Source organism: Nyctereutes procyonoides, unplaced genomic scaffold, assembly GCF_905146905.1.
Source record: "Nyctereutes procyonoides isolate TBG_1078 unplaced genomic scaffold, NYPRO_anot_genome, whole genome shotgun sequence".
Classification (NCBI taxonomy): Eukaryota; Metazoa; Chordata; class Mammalia; order Carnivora; family Canidae; genus Nyctereutes; species Nyctereutes procyonoides.
This window is the reverse complement of record NW_026575025.1, coordinates 5,921,794-5,939,294: the sequence shown is the minus strand read 5'-3', so window position 1 is coordinate 5,939,294 and position 17,501 is coordinate 5,921,794. Positions and strand designations below refer to the sequence as shown.

The following is a 17,501-nucleotide window of genomic DNA, read 5'->3' as shown; positions in this document are numbered from 1 at the left end:
TCTTCCCGCATCCCTTGGGGAGGGTCTGTGTGTGGGAGAAGCAGCAGGAGGAGAAGGCCATGGCCACGGCCTTCAGGAAGTGCGTCATGCTGCTTTCCTGGTAGCCAGGTGCCCAGAGCATGGCGTTCAGGGAAGTGCCCTGGCTAGGCTACCCTACCAACAAGGGTTGGGGTAGTCAGTTGACCTAGGCCTGGTGCGGGGTGGGATGCAGGTTCTACTAGAGCAGATGGGCCCTGCTGGAACAGCAAACATGCATGGGATTCGGGGTCAGGATCCCAGGGCCTGTCCCAGCTCTGTCAGCAGCTGGCATATCCCCTGGGCACGGTCCTCTCATCTCTGGTGTCAGGGTCCCCACTTCCCAGGCTGTTTATCTCCTGAAACCTACAGAGATATTTCCCTACCCCAAACCTAGGCCCCCCTAGTCTGACAAAGTCTACCGCCCAGGACAGGCTGGGGGTTGTTGATGGAGAGACCTGTGAGCCTAGAGCTGCCACGGACTGTGGGGGTCACTGGGACATCATCTCAGATGAAGTCCTCTGGACCTCTCGGGTGGCACCAGCCCCAGACCGCACACACTTGCCAGCCTGAGCTCAATCATGCTGGGGGCACCGCCCCACCCAGGGCCACACCCATCTCATGAGTCTGCCCCCTGTTCCTGCTGCAGCCCCGCCCTGCAGCCGGGCCCCCATGAGCTCCCACCTGGAGCCCACACACCCAGCTGGGGGCTTCCATGGGGCAGTTCAAAAAGAAAAGCTGGAAAAAAGCATTCCAGTGTTTTAACTGGGAAAGATTCCACTTGATTTGACAAGTCCAGGACGTAAGGACAACAGGAACCACAAGCCTGCCACCGAGAGGCCCAAGAGGAAGAATAGGTAGAAGAGAGGTATCCCTGGGCCGGGGAGTGGACAACACGGGGCCCCAGAGCCACCCAGGCAGGGCCAGGGAGCCAGGCCCAGAGCACACTCAAAGGCTGGAAGCCAAAGGTCCCAGCAGCATGACCTTACCTTGCAGTTTATACCCTAGATACAGAGCCCGGCTACGGGGGATGAGGTAGGGGCCCTGGGGCCGGCTGCTGGGAGCTGCCCACCTGCTCAGGGGCCCTGGCTCTCCGGTCCAGGTCCCTGGCCACAGCGAGGCCGTGGGGAAGGACGCTGAGTGTGTGCGTGTGCGAGGGAGTGGAGCTCTGTGCTCTGAACAGCCCTGACTTCCTACCATCTTCCAGATGTGCCCTCTACTGCCTACTGATGGCACCCCACTCTCTGTCTCAGTTTCCCCAGCAGGGCAGCACAGGAAACTGCTGTGGCAAGTGTTGAGCTTTGGATGCAGCGTAGTATGATCTTGTACGATCGTTCAATTCCAAAGTCTTAGGAGACAGATCGCGTAGGGTCACAATTCCCTTTGCAAATCCCTTGAGTTGCCCCGAACAAAACAAACAAACAAACAAACAAACCAATCCTGTCTCAGAGCTGTGTGCACACCCCGCTGAGCGGCCGTCATGCCCGCTCAAGTGGGAGCAGCTCCATGCAAACGCGGAGGCTTTCCCTGCTCCCCAGACACAGGCAGCGCCGTCTTTCAAGAGGGTTGCTGGGGCTGCTGCCCACATGCAGACATCACTTATGGAGATGATCAAAGCAGTCGTGGGGTCGGGGTAAGGGTGTGGGGCTGACAGGGTGCCAGCCTCTGAGGCCGGACTGGACTCCCGTGTCCGTCCCCCCCCCCCCCCGCCTCCACTATTTCTTCCCCTTCCCTCCATGAGGACTTCCTCCTAGGTGGTGCCCCAGTTTTCCCGAGGCAGATGAGCCTTGCCCTCCTTGCATGGAGGTGCCAGGCCCATGGTGTGTGGAGACACCGTGCAGAATTCTCGGAGCAGGCAGCCAGGAAGAGACACTCGGCCAAAGCACTGACTCGCTCCACACGCCGTCTCTCCTGCTGATGGGCCACAGGAACACTTTGGGAGGCCCAGACCCCACACCAGATGCCGGCCGCCTTGTCTCTGTGGGCTTGTGACTTCCCTGCCCACCAGCCCTCCGGGAACCAGCCTGGCCTCCCCCTCAAGGACCTGGGCTCCCCAAGAGACCGCCTGCCTGGAGATGAGCCCTGGCTCTGCCCCCACCTCGCAAGTGACACTGGCAAGTCCTGACTCTCCTGAGAAGCAGAGGTACCGACCCTCTGTTTGTTTTGGACCCACAAGGACACAAGCTGTGGATCTCAGCTAAGCACAGCCTCTGCTCACGAACCTGACACAAGACATGCAGCCTCTTCTGAGCACCTGGCAGCCAGCAAGCCCATGACCGCTGCAGCCATATTTGGGCCGTTCCTCTGCTAGGCCGCCCAGGGGGCTGCATGGGGCCAAGAGAAGGCAGGACACCGGGCCCATGCTGCCCATCTCTGCTGGAAGGCTATCACCATCCTTGGCGGGTAGGCCCGACGGCGAGGAGGACACATGGCAGCAGGATGCCCCTCCCTGCCGAAGAAGCAGGACATGGGGGGCCTAGGTCTCTCCCTGCACCTGTATGGGAGCCGGAGCTCCTTTCTTTGCCACCACAGGCTGTGGGTGGTACACCTGCCTCCAGCCCACGTGGAGCCCAAGGCTCGAAGGCCTGCAGGCAGACCTGGTGAGCGACGGTACCTAATGGCTACACACTGACCCCAGCCGTATCCCATGGACACTTGTGATCTGGTGCTTTACCAAGCCCTCAGGTCAAGTAAGGGACATCTTCGTGGGGTCTCCCAAACCAAGGTGACATTTATCAGGCACACTCTCGAAGGAGGCACCGGGCTGGACATGGGCCCCAGGGCCTCAAGCGCTCACACCCGCCCCGTGAGGCCCGTCTCCAGGGTCTGTGAGAGGATGCCAAGGCTCAGAGGTGAGCTGACTGCTCCAGTGTCCCTCCCAGCTGGGGTTCCTGGGAAGACTGTTTCCCTGGGTTTGGTGAACACTCGAACATCAACTGATGAGGAGTAAACCTCTGATAGGCCACAGGTGACCACGGGCCTGGAACCTACAGAACACAGTGGGGAACTGGAGGAGTTTGGAGTCAACGGGGGATGCGTGGAGGCCACAGCTGCAAAGACCTGGTATCATGACGATGTTCATTCTCCTCACCTAGAGAGGATGCTGGCCGTCAGGGGGAGAGGTGGGCTGCACAGAGACAGGCCCGTTGGAGGCAGGGGACCCAGCCAGAGCCTTCTCCACAGGCCCCAGACCTGTTATCAAACCACAGTGGTGACGGAGCCAGGGCTACAGTCTGCCCTGCAGAGCTGCGCAGGGCCCCAAACCGGAGTGGGACGGTGCGGAGCTGGCCAGGGGGTGGAGGGTACTGAGCCAGCCTGTGTCTCCAAGGGGGAGAAAATGTACCTTGACCTCAGCCTCACATTGGATGCAAAAATCGATTCCAGATGGACCACGGATCTACATGTGAAAGGTGAGCTAATAAAGCTTTAGAAAAAATCAGAATATCTTTATGACCTTGGAGTAGTCAAAGTTTCTTTAATAGGACACAAACAGCACAATCCAGAAAGGAAATGTTTGATTAACTGGATCACATTAAGAGTTCACTTAAAGTTCTTCTGTTCATCAAAAGACGCCCTCGAGAGAGGAGGGGACGAGGAGGGGACGGCCCGCGAAGGGAGGGGGGTTTCTGTGCTAGGTGTGCTCGGGGGTGTGTGTGCCGGCACACTTCGGCACGCATGTCTCCGCCGCCCATGAGCCCTACTGGGATGCGTGAAGACAGAACGACCGTCCATCACGGAGAAGAGGTCACCCAGAATAAAATGGGCACAAGACCTGCGCCTTTTCACCAAGGACAGCATCGGACTGAGGAATGAGGCGGGGATGCCTCCCACCCGATGCCGCAGATCCCTGCCGCCGCCCGCCGGGCCAGAGGGAAAGCCCGAGAAGTGGCGCTGGCGGCGGGGCGGCCGTGCCCGGGGAAGCGCTCGGCAGGACCCGGGAAAGTAAACACGCTGTCGGGCGCCCGGCGGCCCCACACCTAGGCAGCGCGCACCGGAAATGCAGCCTGTACCGTCGCCAAAAAGCCTGTACAGGATATTCTTAGCACTAATGATAACAACCCGCCGCTGGCACCAGTCCACGCAGCCGTCGACAATAGAGCGGATAAACAAAGTGTGGGCCGTTCACACGGTGGCGTGCCAGCGGTGCTCCCTGCAGCCACGCGGCCCTCAGCCCGGGAAGCCAGACGTCCGCACCGTGTGTGCGCCGGGAGCGTCTGACTCTAGAAAGTTCGACAATGGGCAGCGCAGAGTCCTGCTGCCAGAAGCGGAGACAGCGGTGACCCTTAGAATGTGGGACAGGAAGTAGGAGCCCCAGGGATTCCCCCGGGGACCTCTGTCGCTCTGCCTGGGTGCGAGTCACGAGCGGCCTTGGGCTGACATGTCCCAAGTGCTCTTGAGATGTGTGTGCTCATCTGTGTGCACTTTGTCCTTCAACTAGAATGGTCAAAGTGCCCTAGATGCAAGAATGGAACTTTCTGGGCCTAACTTGAGAGCCGGACCACCTGTGCCCGGAGAGGGGTGGGCCCGGACCCCGACTCAGGCCTCCTGACCCGGCCGCCCTAGGGCTCAGCCTCCTTTCCAGATTTAGGGAAACACTGTGGGGGGCCCAGGACTGCCAGAAAGGTCTCCGTAGCCACACCAGGGCTGTCTGTGAAGTCACTTTGTTCTCCACCCACCTCCGGGGTATGGATGCTCCCTCTCTCTGACATTCTCCAGCGCTCCTTGCCTGGTCCAGGCCAACCTCACCAAAGACCTGTTGGAGGAGAGCACTGAGCCCAGCCTGGGGGCACCCCGAGACCAGGCGATACCGCCACGGCCACCGAGGAAGGAAGAAGCCTCCCACGTTCCTCCGGGCCTTCTACCTGGACTGAGGGCCCACTCCCCAGAGCGGCGGCCTCGGGAGGCGGGCTGCATCCTCCTCACGTGCTTAGATGGAGGAAGTGAGGCTCCCAGGGGTTAGGGGGCCTCTGGGGCCGGCCCACAGCTGGGCCGGTGCAGGCTGAGAGCCAGATTGAGGGCATCTGATTCCCAGTCCCGTCTCTTTCCCACTGAGCCACTCCGCCTCGCTTTTAATTTAATTAGGAGAACATTTAATCCCCCCGTGCATTTCAGAGACGGGTTTGAGCTGGCCAGGGCTGGGAGGCTCTGACGGGGCCTGTGACTCATGCAGCTTTGCACAGCACTCCCGGGCCGGCTCCCACGGGGCTTCCTTGGCACCTCACGCAGACAGAGGTGGTCTGGAGCTTCCAGAGAAGACAGGACACCGGTCTGGAAAGACAAACTGGTCTCATCTGTTCCTGGCAAGCCCCCTCCTTCATCCCCCTGGACACTAGCCTCGGAGCGGCCTCCTCATCCTTTCCCACCAATGTTTGCAGGGCAAGAAACAAAGCAAGGAGCATGGCAGCTCGAAGAGGTGTGGCGCCTGGCGCCTCTGGGTCCGTGGGAGCAAGCCACAGCTGCCCCAGGCCTCCGAGATGTCCTGGGCCGTACTGGTCCCTACCAAAGAGCTAGCCCTCCGGTCCATGTTACTGAGTGTGGGGCTGAGCCTTGTGACATTTGCCCCCATTACCAGAAGGCACGAGGCTGGCCCTGGCCTCGCTGACAAACGCAGAATTCAAGAGACATTAGCAGTGATGTGGACGAAAGCCAGGCTGCAGCGGCCTTTCTGGAAAAGACACACTTGAGCATTTTGGCATGAGACTCCACAGGGTCCAGGAGAAAGTTGGAGACATGGAAATTCTAATTAACGCACATGGGGCTGGTTTTGCTCAAGGATCTACGGGCTATCCTGTCATGGGAGGCCAGCAAGCACATAGTTGCCAGGGAGGTGTTCGTGGTCACCTGGTGGGCCCCATAGTGCCCCAGCCCTGCCTTCCCTCTGCCTCCCTTCCTGGGGAGGCCTGTGGTCCTCCCCATGCCCATCTGTACGCGGGGTGGCACACTATGCTCTCCCCTGAGGAGCAGGACGGGGTGGCTGGTAAGCAGGAGCCTCGCCCAGCCAGGATGCCATAACAGAAGACCTGGAGAGGACCAGGCGTCAACTCTTCCAGAGGAGCCTGAGGCTTCAGTGTCTGCAGCAGGCCTGGCCTCTTGCACCAGGTGCCTAGGGTATGGGACAGATGTGGACTCCTGGCCAGTCTGGCTGCCTTGCAGCTGGGCAGGGAGTGGGGGGCTTCACAGAAGTGGCTGCCGTCTCCTGAGGCTGCTGGGACAAGGATACCCAGGCCCAGTCAGAGCCACAGATGCTCATGCTGAGGCCATTCTGACCTAGCTGCACTCTGCCCTGCACACCAACACCCCTGCCGAAGCATTCACCGCCCTCACCATCTTGTTCCCTCAGGTGAGGCTGGCCTGGCCCTGGTGGGGCAGGAGCTGCAGTCCTGGGGCTCATGTGGCCTGGGGCTTCGGGAGTGCCAGGGAGAGAGCACCTCAGAGGAGCCACACGTACCCTGCTCCCTAGGACCCGAGGGTTGGGCAGGGAGTTAGACACCCTAGAAGGGTCCCAGGGCCCGATCTGAGGGCTCAGGGAGCTGGTACGGAGGCCCTGACAGCCAGAGCACGTGGCCTGGGCCTCCCCGAGCTGAGGATGACACAACCAGCCTCTGATGGCAGAAGATGAGTGACAAGGCCTTCTCAGATGGGGATGCCATGTGTGAGGTGTAGGCATGCACACAGCGGTGGCCCTTCCTTCCCACAGTCCCTCCAGGGGCTCCCCCGGTCCCCCTGTTACCCTGGATGCCCCTCTACCTCTACCTCTACCTTACCTCTACCTCACATTTGCCCCTTGGAAGCCCTGTGGCAAGGCTTTGAGTGGGGGACGCAGGTGCAGAAGCTCGAGGCAGACTTCTGCCTGAAAGGTGTGTCGGGCCGTGGCCCAGCTCCCCAGAGCTGTGTGGGGGCCCCAGGGCTGCACGGGGATGGGGGTGGGGCTTGCTTACAGCGCCAGGACCACGCCGCCTCCCCAGCCCGCTGTGTCCCAGCGACTCCCTAGTTTGCGCCGAGCCTGCTCACCGGCCCCCGGACCCCCACCCCTTGCCCCACCAATGGCCAGCAGGCCCCGGAAAGAGGAGCTTCGCCCAGCCCCAGGGACCTTCCCGTAATCAAGGCTGCAGTGACCTCACCTCCCTGGGGCCCAGCGGGTGGGGAGAGCTTGAGATGGAAACAAAATGTGTCTTTATTTATGCTTTTAATTTGAATTCTGGAACTGACCCAACGTGGTAATACACTTAACCTCAGTAAAATGCTGAAGAAAAATGAATCTGTTTTTCAGTAACTGCTTCCCACCCACTCTGCCCCCTGTGAGACCCCCGTGTGCACCCCTGCCCTAGCACACACACCGGGGCGTGGGCGTCTGCTCCCCGTGCTGGGTCCGCAGGGCCGGGCAGTTGATAGTAGTGTCCCTGAGCCGCCGGAGCCAAATTTATTTAGGGGCACCGATCACCAGGAGGGCCGGCTGACGGTGGAGGCACACAGCCCCAGCACCGGTACACAGGGCGGGCACTGTGCCCACTGGAGCCTCCTCTTCTAACAGTCAGGGTAGGTTGGGGCCTCTGCCCAGCTTATAGCCCCAGCAGTGCCGAGGTCCTGGGCCCTGAAACCTCTCAGTGAGCCTCTACCCTACTCTCCCCACTGGGGCTCCCTGAGGCATGGTACCTTGTACTGAGGACAAGTTGGTGCAGGTCCCCTGCCAGCTCAGCCTTGACTATGCCCTGACTGGACCACGATGCCATGAGGTGGCCCCTTTGCTGCCCCTCTGGCTCCTTGCTCCCAGCCCCACCATGACCCAAGTACGACACTTGGACCCCTTCCCCCTTCCCAGGGGCTTCACATCCAGCTACTGCTTCCGGATGGCTCTGTTGGGAGAAGCCCTCGAAGTTCTAGCCTGGGGACCTGGCTGGCTGACGACGGTGGTACAGGCCCCGATGGCACTGGGCCTGACGGCAGACACCTCCCCACAGCCAACCTGCGCCTCTGGGGGTGCCAGCCTGGAAAGATCCACAGCCGGCATTTAGGACGCTGATGCCCCCGGATCCCACAAGCCTAGGGCCACAGCCCTGGAGGAGACACGGCTTAGCATCCGGATGATCCAGTCTTGCTGGTGTGGGTGGCCTCGTGGGCTCTCGGAGCAGGTGGGCAGCCTGTGGCCCCAGGACACTTGGTGAGTGCTCATTCCAGGGCCGCCGATGGCCCTCACCTCCAAAGGGGTGACCATTGGGGCCTCGACTACAGAGCCACCTGGGACCCGAGTCTTTCATCACCCTTACCCTGGGCTCCTCTGTGAGGGTCTTGCAGGGCCAGGGAGCTGGAGAGACCTCAGCACCCAGCTGGGTGGATGGTGGTAGCGGCCCTGTCCTTCCAGGGTGGGACTTCCTGCGTGTGTGTTCAAGGGGCTGGGCCACAGCCAAGAGGATACAGGAGAACGGGCTCTGGCAGGACAGTGACCCTGGGGACCCGAAGGGGTGGCAGGTACAGGGAGGTCCAGGAGGAGTCCGCCTGCCCCTGGGCCATGGCTCCCAGTGGGCTCGGGCTGTCCTCACTCTGAGCGGGCACTGCACCTGTGCCACCCACAGCGCCAGCCGCAGAACTGCACTCTGTGGTCTCTGTTGCGCCCTGGACTCTGTAAAGGCCTCCGCCACAGAGGTCCCCCCCACTCTGCCTGGGGCGCCGGCCTGCCCCGCACAGCCCGCCTGCCTTCCCTGTGCGTGCCTCGGCTCCTGCCACGCATCCAGCAAGCCTGTCGCATCCCCTCCAGGACGGGTGGGAGCCCAGCAGCCCACCCCAGGGCCTTGTCCATGAGGACAAGGTGCTCCCACCAAGCCTCCAACTACGGGGTGCTGCCCAGCGCCCCCGGAGCCTGGGAGCCTGGAAAGATGGCCCACGAGTCCTGCCTTGTCACAGCCCCATGCTGAGCCAGTCCCATCTTTCTCTCATTCTGGCTACGCGACCCTGCCCGTCCCGCATGAGCAGCCCCCACCGGGTCCCAACGTCCCCAGTCACCCGCAAGGCAAAGGCCACCGGCCCAGGGCACAGGGTGACAAAGGCACACACGGCCCACGAGGACTCCGAGACCCCCAGAGAATGAAAACACCCTTCAGAGACGGGTCCGTGGAGAGGGGAGCGCGTCAGCGAGGGACTCCGGGTGGGGCTGAGAGGAGCGCCTGTCTGATCGCAGGGGAAGCCCCGTGGGGCGGTGGCCGGAACGGGCCCGAGTGCCCCACTGACCCCAGCACTCGGTCACACTGGGTGCCCCTGCTGGGAGCACTGAGTCATAGCTCGCAAGGGAGTCACACCACGGCGGGGCCCTGGGGATTGGCCTGGCGGTGCTGCGATGGCGGGGGAGGCCGGGCGCGCGTCCCAGGCCAGCTGTGCCTCGGGGGAAGGCCAACTGGAAGGCGTGGAGAATCAGCCATTTCCTCCACCTGAAGGAGCCCCTGAGGACAGCAGCGGCAACTGGCAGCCGGCGCTCGGCATCTGCCCCGTGGCTTTGGCCGGGGTTCTACGGGGAAACGCTCGAAAACAAAGTCGTCTCTTTTTTGGGGGGCGGGGGGGCGAGGAGAGAGAAAGACAATCTTCTCAGACGCTCAAGGCACACAAACAAGTGGAAAATGATCAGTTTGGTTTTCCATAAGTCAAAACAAGAGGATCATGTTCCCAGACTTGGCGGGCGATGCCTGGGCGCTCCTCCCCGCTCGGTGCCCAGGCACTGGGTCCGGCCCCTGGCAGCAGGCCGCCCCAGGTTGCCGAGGGCAGGCGGCAAGTGGCGGGCTCGGGGTGAGGAGGCCCAGGGCTGGGCCCCGAGGTGGCCCCCGCGCGCCCCACACCCCTCCAGCCCATCCTGGGCGGGCGCACGGGCACTCACTGTGACACATGGGTGATGGGCGCCAATAGCGTCTCCCCCTCGAGGTCCAGGTCCTCGGCGAAGCTGTTGGTTCTCATGAAGTGGGCTGTGCTCACCTCCAGCAGCATGGGGCTCTTCTTCACTGTGGGGAGAGGCGTGGGGCAGTACGTTAGGCCTCTGTGGAAGGCTTGATGGGGCAGGGGGCATGGGACCAGCCAGAGCTGGGCTCTGATACCCACCCCAACCTACCACCCCAGCTGAGGACGGACTGGCATGCCCTGAACCTTCCCACAAACTGACAAGACCTCCACACACGGAGCTGGGTGATGAGTGGGGATGGTCCGTGAAGCTTCCGCCCCAAGGATCCGTTAAAACAGCCCCCACGAGCCTGAGGTCTCAAAGGCTGAGGAGCAGCAGGTCTGTGACACCTCCGCAGGGTGAGGGTCACCCGAGCTGAGCTCAGGTGGCCGGGCCTGTCCCCAGGCTCACACCTGACATTCAGGTCAACAGTAAAACACAGCTGATCAGCCCTGGTCTGGTGAGACACTGACTCCTGCCACCATGCCATCGCTCTCAGGCTTCGGCGAAGACCCAGGGTGGTGGCACTCCTGCCCACGAGGAGCCACAAGCTCGGGAGACAGGGGCAGCCATGGAGCCCCCAGCCCCCTGCTCAGGCCACAGTGCCACACCTGCCACCCATACCCCAAGGGGTGCAGGAATTCTCTGGCCCCAGCTGCTGGTGTGGTGTCCAGCTTCCTGGGCTCACCCCCAACAACCTGGTGATGGTGCTTGGGGCTGATAAGGATATATGCCAGGCTGACCCCCCCACCCCGATTTTCAATTTGGACTAAGTTTTCTTTTCTTCATTTAAAGTTTATATTTTAAAAGAAGCAAGTACTCATTGTAAAAAGTGAAACAACTCAAAGATTCATGAAGGCCCTCCTCCTGCAAGGTCACACGTGTCAACTGCCAAATGGATTCCTGGCTCATCCCTCAGCTCATCATAACAGCTGATACCAGGTGAGACAGCTCTGTTCTTGTCATCTCATTCTTCTACAGGTACCACAGATGTGGATCTCTGTTTTGGACTATGATCTCAGGATCATAGTCTGTGGTTTACACCAATGGCTAAGGTCACTAAGCCATTCCGTGGCTGATAGATCCCGAGGCTCCATGAGCTTTAAGTCACGACTTTAAGGCAATGATGCGCCACCCATTATATGAAAACCTGACACTGGGGCCAGGCGAGAGGGTGCTCCCTAGGTAATTTTAATTGTTTTCGCAATTAGTTATAGCAATCCAGACCTCACCAGCAGCATGTGAATGTGACAGCTTCCTCATGTTCATGCCCAAACCTGCTGCTGGCACCCTTCCCAGGGCCTGCCAGGCATGGATAAAGACAAGGGGGGTGCTGTTTTTCCTTTTGTGCCGAGGGCCTTTTCTGGCTCAGGGGCTGTTTGCACTCTCTTGCAGAATTGCCTGTTCATACCTTTTGCTCTTTTTTGCTTGTCAGCTTGTAGGAACTGTTTATATACTAAAGATATTATTAGCCTTTGTCATGTAAGGCACAGATATCTTCCCCAGTAGCCTTCAGTATGGTTGTTTTTATCGTAGAAAATGTTTTATGTGTTGAAAGTGATATGCCTATCTTTTGCTTTATGAAAAAGGAAGATTTTCCCACTTCAAAGTAATACAACCATCTCTTAAATTTACTTGTGATCTAAATGTATGAATGTTGTGTGTGTAAAATTTTTATACATTTAGCATTTATGCCTAACATTATGTGCATTAATCAACGATCTGAAAATGTAGAAGTACTGTATACAATCTTCAGAAACTAACATAAAACATAAAATATAAAACTTCTTGAGGAAGATGCAGAAGAATGTCTCTGGATCTTGGATTTGGCCATGAGTTTTGAAGTACAACACTACAAGCTCGGTCAGTGAGAGGAAAAAATTAACAAATTGGACTTTATCAAAATTAAGGCACTAGCTCTGCAAAAGACACTGCTAAGGGAAGCAGAAATAAGCTACAGACTTGAAGGTGTTTCCACATCTCCTATTCGGTCGAGGACTTGTATCTAGCATATATAAAGAACTCGTACAACTTGACAGCAGGAAAGGCCACCAACCCAATTTAAGAAATGGATTACAAGCAAGTACATAGAAAGATTTTCAGTTCAATCAACATTAGTAGTTGTTAGGGAAATGCAAGGTAAATCTACAGTGAGTGACCATGAGACCTTTACTGGAATGGCTATATTTTGTGAAGAAACAAAACCTGAAGCCTGACAATACCATGCACTCACAAGGACATGGAGCAACTGAAACTCACAGGCTGCTGGCGGGGATGCACAATGATATGGCCATGTTGGAAAAAAGTTCAGCAGCTTCTTATAAATGTGCACTGGCGGTGTGACCCAGTGGTCCTCCTCCCACATATTTACCCAAATGAATAAAAAATCTATCTTCATAAAAACCTGTACATAAACATGAATAGCAACTTCATTCATGGTCGCCAAAAGCTGGAAAGAGCTAAGACATCCCTCAGTAGTAAGTGAATGGGTAAACGAACTGTGCTCTATCCATACAATGGAACACCACCCCGCAATCAAAAGAAATGAACTAATAATTCATGGAGCAACATGGGTGACTCTCAAATGCATTTTGCTAAGCAGTGAAAGAAGCCAGATGTAAAAGGCTACATATTATATGATTCCATTTATATGACATTCTGAAAAGGCAGAACTACAAGGACATAAAACAGATCAATGGCTGCTAGTGTTTATGGGAGGGGGAGTATTTGACTTCCAAAGGGTTACACGGGGGAATTTCTAGGGCTGTGGAACTTCTCTCTATGATGCTCTGGTGGTGGATACATGAATCCAGGCATTTGTCAAAACCCGCAGAACTGTATATCTCCAAGCATGAATTTTACTGGATGCAAACTTAAAAAAAAAAAAATCAACCAGCCTGTTGGAGGATCCTAGGAATGAAAGCAGACTGTGAAAAGTGAATTCTGCGCTATGAATGTATGACATAGTACCGTATAGCACGGAAAGAAGGGGAAGAAGGAGGTGGCCTACTAAGCTTTAGGAAACCATCTTTTGACTGTCATAAACACAGTGCTCTAGTTGGTAATGTTGTTTCTCGGAAGGGAACTACATGTACACATGTTAAACAAGTAAGTAAATAAATTATAGATAATGGGAGCCAGTTTTCTCACGTCAGAGAAATACAGTAGCAAACACAGTGTGTATGATGGGGGTGGGTACAAATGAACCCTGTGGCCAGAAATTTCTGTATGAACTTGTATTTAGCTTACTGCAGATGCAGCTATAAATACAGATACATGTGTGTGCTTGGGTTATGGACATTCATATACTTCCTCACTCCATCCTTTGGGAGGCCCTAGAAGCAGTGACAACCTGGGAGTAACAAGCACACGCAGTGCCAGATCCTGGTTTCTAAGAACCATTCATTTTCCAGTCAAAGGAAGCAGGGCTCTTTGGCTGAATGATGATGATTCTAGGACTCGGGCAGAGAAAATACAAGGAGCCCAAAGTACTGTTTAGTGCTCAAAAGGAAGAGAATGGTCAAAAAATAAATATACAAAATGGATGGGGGATATGTCAAGTGGACACAGGAACCTAACCCAAAGGACTCTCAATTCAGGGGCCAAAGCCAGAACAATTTGAACAACAAAATAAATAATGGTAGTATTGAATTATAGCTCAAAACCTAAGTTTTCCTGAGTCCATACTGATATAAACTAATGACTAAATAACTGGAAGAGAGGGACAGATCTTCCATGGATGAATGCTCAAATCAGCAGGTGGAACTTGAAGGAGAAACTTCAAAGCATCTCCCCTCAGGTCTCCCTTCCTCCCTGTGGTGGTTTTAACCTACGTCCACTGACTCTTTCACACCCTGTCCCGCAGAAGGCAGAACACAAGGCCCCTCCCCTTGAGGCAGACTCAGGGACAGCTTCCATGAGGTGGCTTTGGAAAGGGGAAACCAGTAACTCGATGGTGGAAGAATCTGACACAGCCTCAGCCACGCGGGTCAAGGCTAGCAGCACCAGTGACAAATCGTGTTGATGTCATGAATCCTGATGAGATAGAGGGGGCAAAGCACCTCGCTTCTGCTCCCCACAAACCCATAACCCCAGTGTTACCCTGAGATACCAGACAAACCCAACCGTGGGACACTGACACCCAACTGGTCGTCCTCACAGGTGTCAAGGTCATGGAAAGCAAAGAAGGCCCAAGGAGGAGATTTTGCAGATCAGAAAAGACGCTGAGACCCGCCAAATATAAATGTACATGCAACTGTAATTGATGGATCTTGAAACAAAGGACAGTAGTAGTTAAACTGGGGAGATCCAAATGAATGGACTAAACTGTAGCTTAATAACACTGTTGCTGCAATGTGGATTTCTTAGTTTTAGTAATTACACTGTGGTTATATACAGTGGTGACAGTAGGGGAAGCTGGTAAAAGATATACAGGATACTCTAAACTATTTTGCCCCTCCTGTACATCAAAACAAGTATTTTGAAAACAAAAGTAAAAAAACAACAACAAACAACCCTAAAAAAAAACAAACAAACCCTCTATACAATAGTACAGAAAATTCTTCAGTGTCTAATGAAGGATATACAAGAACCCTAAGGAGAAATGATAAAGCCTTGATGAGAGCCATTCAAGAAGACATAACCTAACAAAGGGGAGAAAAATACTTTTGTTGCTCTGAGTTGAAGACTGAAAGTGAAGAGTCTCCTCAAACCTGATAGAAATCCTAACGTTTGTGTGTTGGAACCTGGCACCTGATTCTAAAATTGATCCGGAAATGCAAAAAGCCAAGAATCAACAATATTCTTGAAGAACAGCAAGCTAGGAGCCTGGTTCTACCAGACACTGGCACTTCTTGCGAAGCCATGGCCCCCGAGATGGGGTGCCGCCGATACGAAGAGAGGCAGCCGGCCAGCAGGACAGGGTGGCGCCTTCGAAATAGCCCACATGCACGGGGACGCTTGCTGCGTATCCGAGGTGGCCAGTACAGGGTGGGGGAGAGTGTTCGGGGACAGCTGGCTGTCCACATGGGAAAAACGTTAGGCTGGACCCTCACGCCATGCACCAAAAATTCATTCTTGGCATTCCGGGCCATTGAAGACTTACGAAGAAAAGCAAAACTCGAAAGTCTTTAGAACTGAATCTAGAAGAATTATCTTCATGAGCTCAGAGTTTGGAAGGTTTTCCTAAAACTTAAACAATATTCATACAGGAAAAGACTGACCGAGTCAAGGGCACTAAAATCAAGACCTAATGGGCAAACACCACCTCCGGGAGTAAACAGACGACCACAGAGGATGAGTACCCACAAAATCGGAAGAACTCCTGCAAATCAGTAAGAAAACCACCAACAGTGCAATGGAAAACGGGTGACAAAGAAGCAGGTCGGCAAAGAGGGATCCAAATGGCCAAAGAACATGTGCAAAGGTGTTGTTCCTGACTAGCAATCGGGGAGATGTAAATAAACGCAGGGATTTCACGGCCCGTGGGGGTGAGGGGCAGACTTCCAGCAGGAAACCGCACAGACATGACTTAGTCACACTCGGGAGAAGGGCTCCGAGAGGAGGCTCTCTGCCCGTGACATTCCCAGAGAGCGCAGGAAAGTGACCGGTAAGCCTCGAAGAATGCAAGTACAGTCAAAGGCTCGCAGGCCTGGGACCTGGCGAGAGCATTTACCGCCCCCATTTTAGAGACTCGGGGCTGAGATTCAAGTACCCTGGGTTATATTATACAGTTGTCAAGTGACAGAGCTAAAACTTCGTCCAGGATTCAAATGTTCTTTCAAAAAAAAAAAAAAAAAGAAAGGAACAAGAACACAAATACATATTTTTATGTCTGCATCACTTGTATACAGAAGGAAAGAAGGGCAGGAGGGTGGCTGGAAAGTGGGGCTTGCTTTCTAAACACCCGAGATGACAAGTGCCATCTCTAAAGCCTGTAGGCCAAGGGTGAGCCACCTGACCCCTGAGAAAGGCCCAGCCCTGGTGTTTTAGGAAATTAAAATGTGCACATCAGTTGGCTGCCCAGAGCGGGTGGGGCTTGCACCTGCCAGAGAAGAATGTGTGCTGTTTGGTTTAATCCTGGGAACAGCACGAGGGGCCCCGCAGCGAGGGGCAGAGGGGTTCCACAGGTGTGTTTTTCCAGACCGAAAGGAACGGCGCTGCCCTGCCCGGTGTCTGTGTCAGAGACTGCGAGGTCTGCCTCCCCCGCCACAGGTAGGCAGTGGCCAGGGCCGCAGACCACATCCCACCTCCCACCTCCCTGATTCTGCGGCGGGGGCCTTGGATCCTCCGTGGATACAGCGGCACGCTGCCCCCTTCAGGCTTGGGCGTGGGGGCGATTGCCAGGTCTCAGGAGGGCTGGCTTATCGCCCCCCCAACCTCCAAGGAGCCCAACATGTGACGAGGCAACCCACAGCCCCGGCCTCCCAGCTACGGAGCAGACCTAGCCTACGGTGGACCCACCAGGGCGGCGCATCCGGACACCCGCCTCCCAGGAGGGCCGGACCCTGGGGCAGGGAGCGCGGTGTCCTGGTGACAAGGAAGTCACACTTGCATTAAGACGGTCCCAGTGTTCTGACACTTTCATTCCTTGGCTGCCTTTGCCTTGTCGAGGCCGGAATCTGGTCCTAAGTTTTCAGGGCAGAACAAAACAATTTTGTTTTCTAGGAAAATGGGAGGTCTGGGATGGCGAGCGTGGCCTCTGGCGTGGCGACCGGCACAGCTGGCGACACCGGCTGCCAAGCCTCGCCCTCCCTCCGGAGAACAGAACCTAACAGCACAGCAGCTTCCTTCCCAGCCAGCAGCTCTGCTCAAGAGGGCAATTTAAATTTTCTTACAAAAAAAATATGGGCACAGAAAAAAGACTGGAAGGAAATAGACCAAAATGCTAACTGCGCCTGGGTTTGGGTGGAGAGATGGTGATGCTCACTGTGCCTGGGTTTTGGTGCATAGGTGGCAGGTGATTTTCACGTCCTTCCTTCTGGTGTCCGTGTTTTCTAGCCCAGATGACACCTTTGCACATTGGGGAGGAACGGTTTGTGGGTGTCCCAGGTTTGTGCCTCACCTGTCTTCACTTGGCCCCACAAACCCTGCCCTCTGGGGCACCCTGTGCCCTTTGGTCTCCCACCCGTGGGGAGCATCCCCCTTGGGGCCCGGCTGCCCATGCACAAGTCCGGGGCCTCATTCCCAGCAGGGTCGGCTCCCATGTCCCAGGCTTCTCATGCCTCCCCCTTGCTCGCATGGTGAGGCTGGGTCACCCCGACTCTGGGGCAAACCTGGCTCCCCGCAGTCGCAGGAGGAGGCCTCCCAGTTCCCCTCTGCTGCTTCAAGTGTGACCCCACTTCACTGTCACATCAGCCCCACGGGGTGGCAGCTCTGATCCCTGCTTTTAGATGAGCAGAGTGAGATTCAGGAGGGTGAAAAGCTGTGCCCCAGCACACAGCTTTTCTCACACAGACGAGGCCGGGCCTCCAGCAGCAAGTCAGCGGTGGTCTGGCTCTGGCCCACCCTCCCCCTGCCCCTGAGCCCCCTGCCCTCCACCCTAGGGAGAGTCTCCCTGGTAACCTCCCCC

The 17,501-nt window shown here is 56.2% G+C and overlaps 1 protein-coding gene across 1 annotated transcript in view; it reads right to left on the bottom strand.

The window, feature by feature from the left end:
* Positions 1-17,501, bottom strand: part of KCNQ1 (potassium voltage-gated channel subfamily Q member 1) — a 322,601-nt gene that overhangs the window by 164,273 nt on the left and 140,827 nt on the right. The window contains exon 11 of the mRNA XM_055314312.1: positions 9,875-9,995. Within this exon, the coding sequence (XP_055170287.1) occupies positions 9,875-9,995 (121 nt within the window). The remainder of the gene's footprint in view (positions 1-9,874; positions 9,996-17,501) is intronic.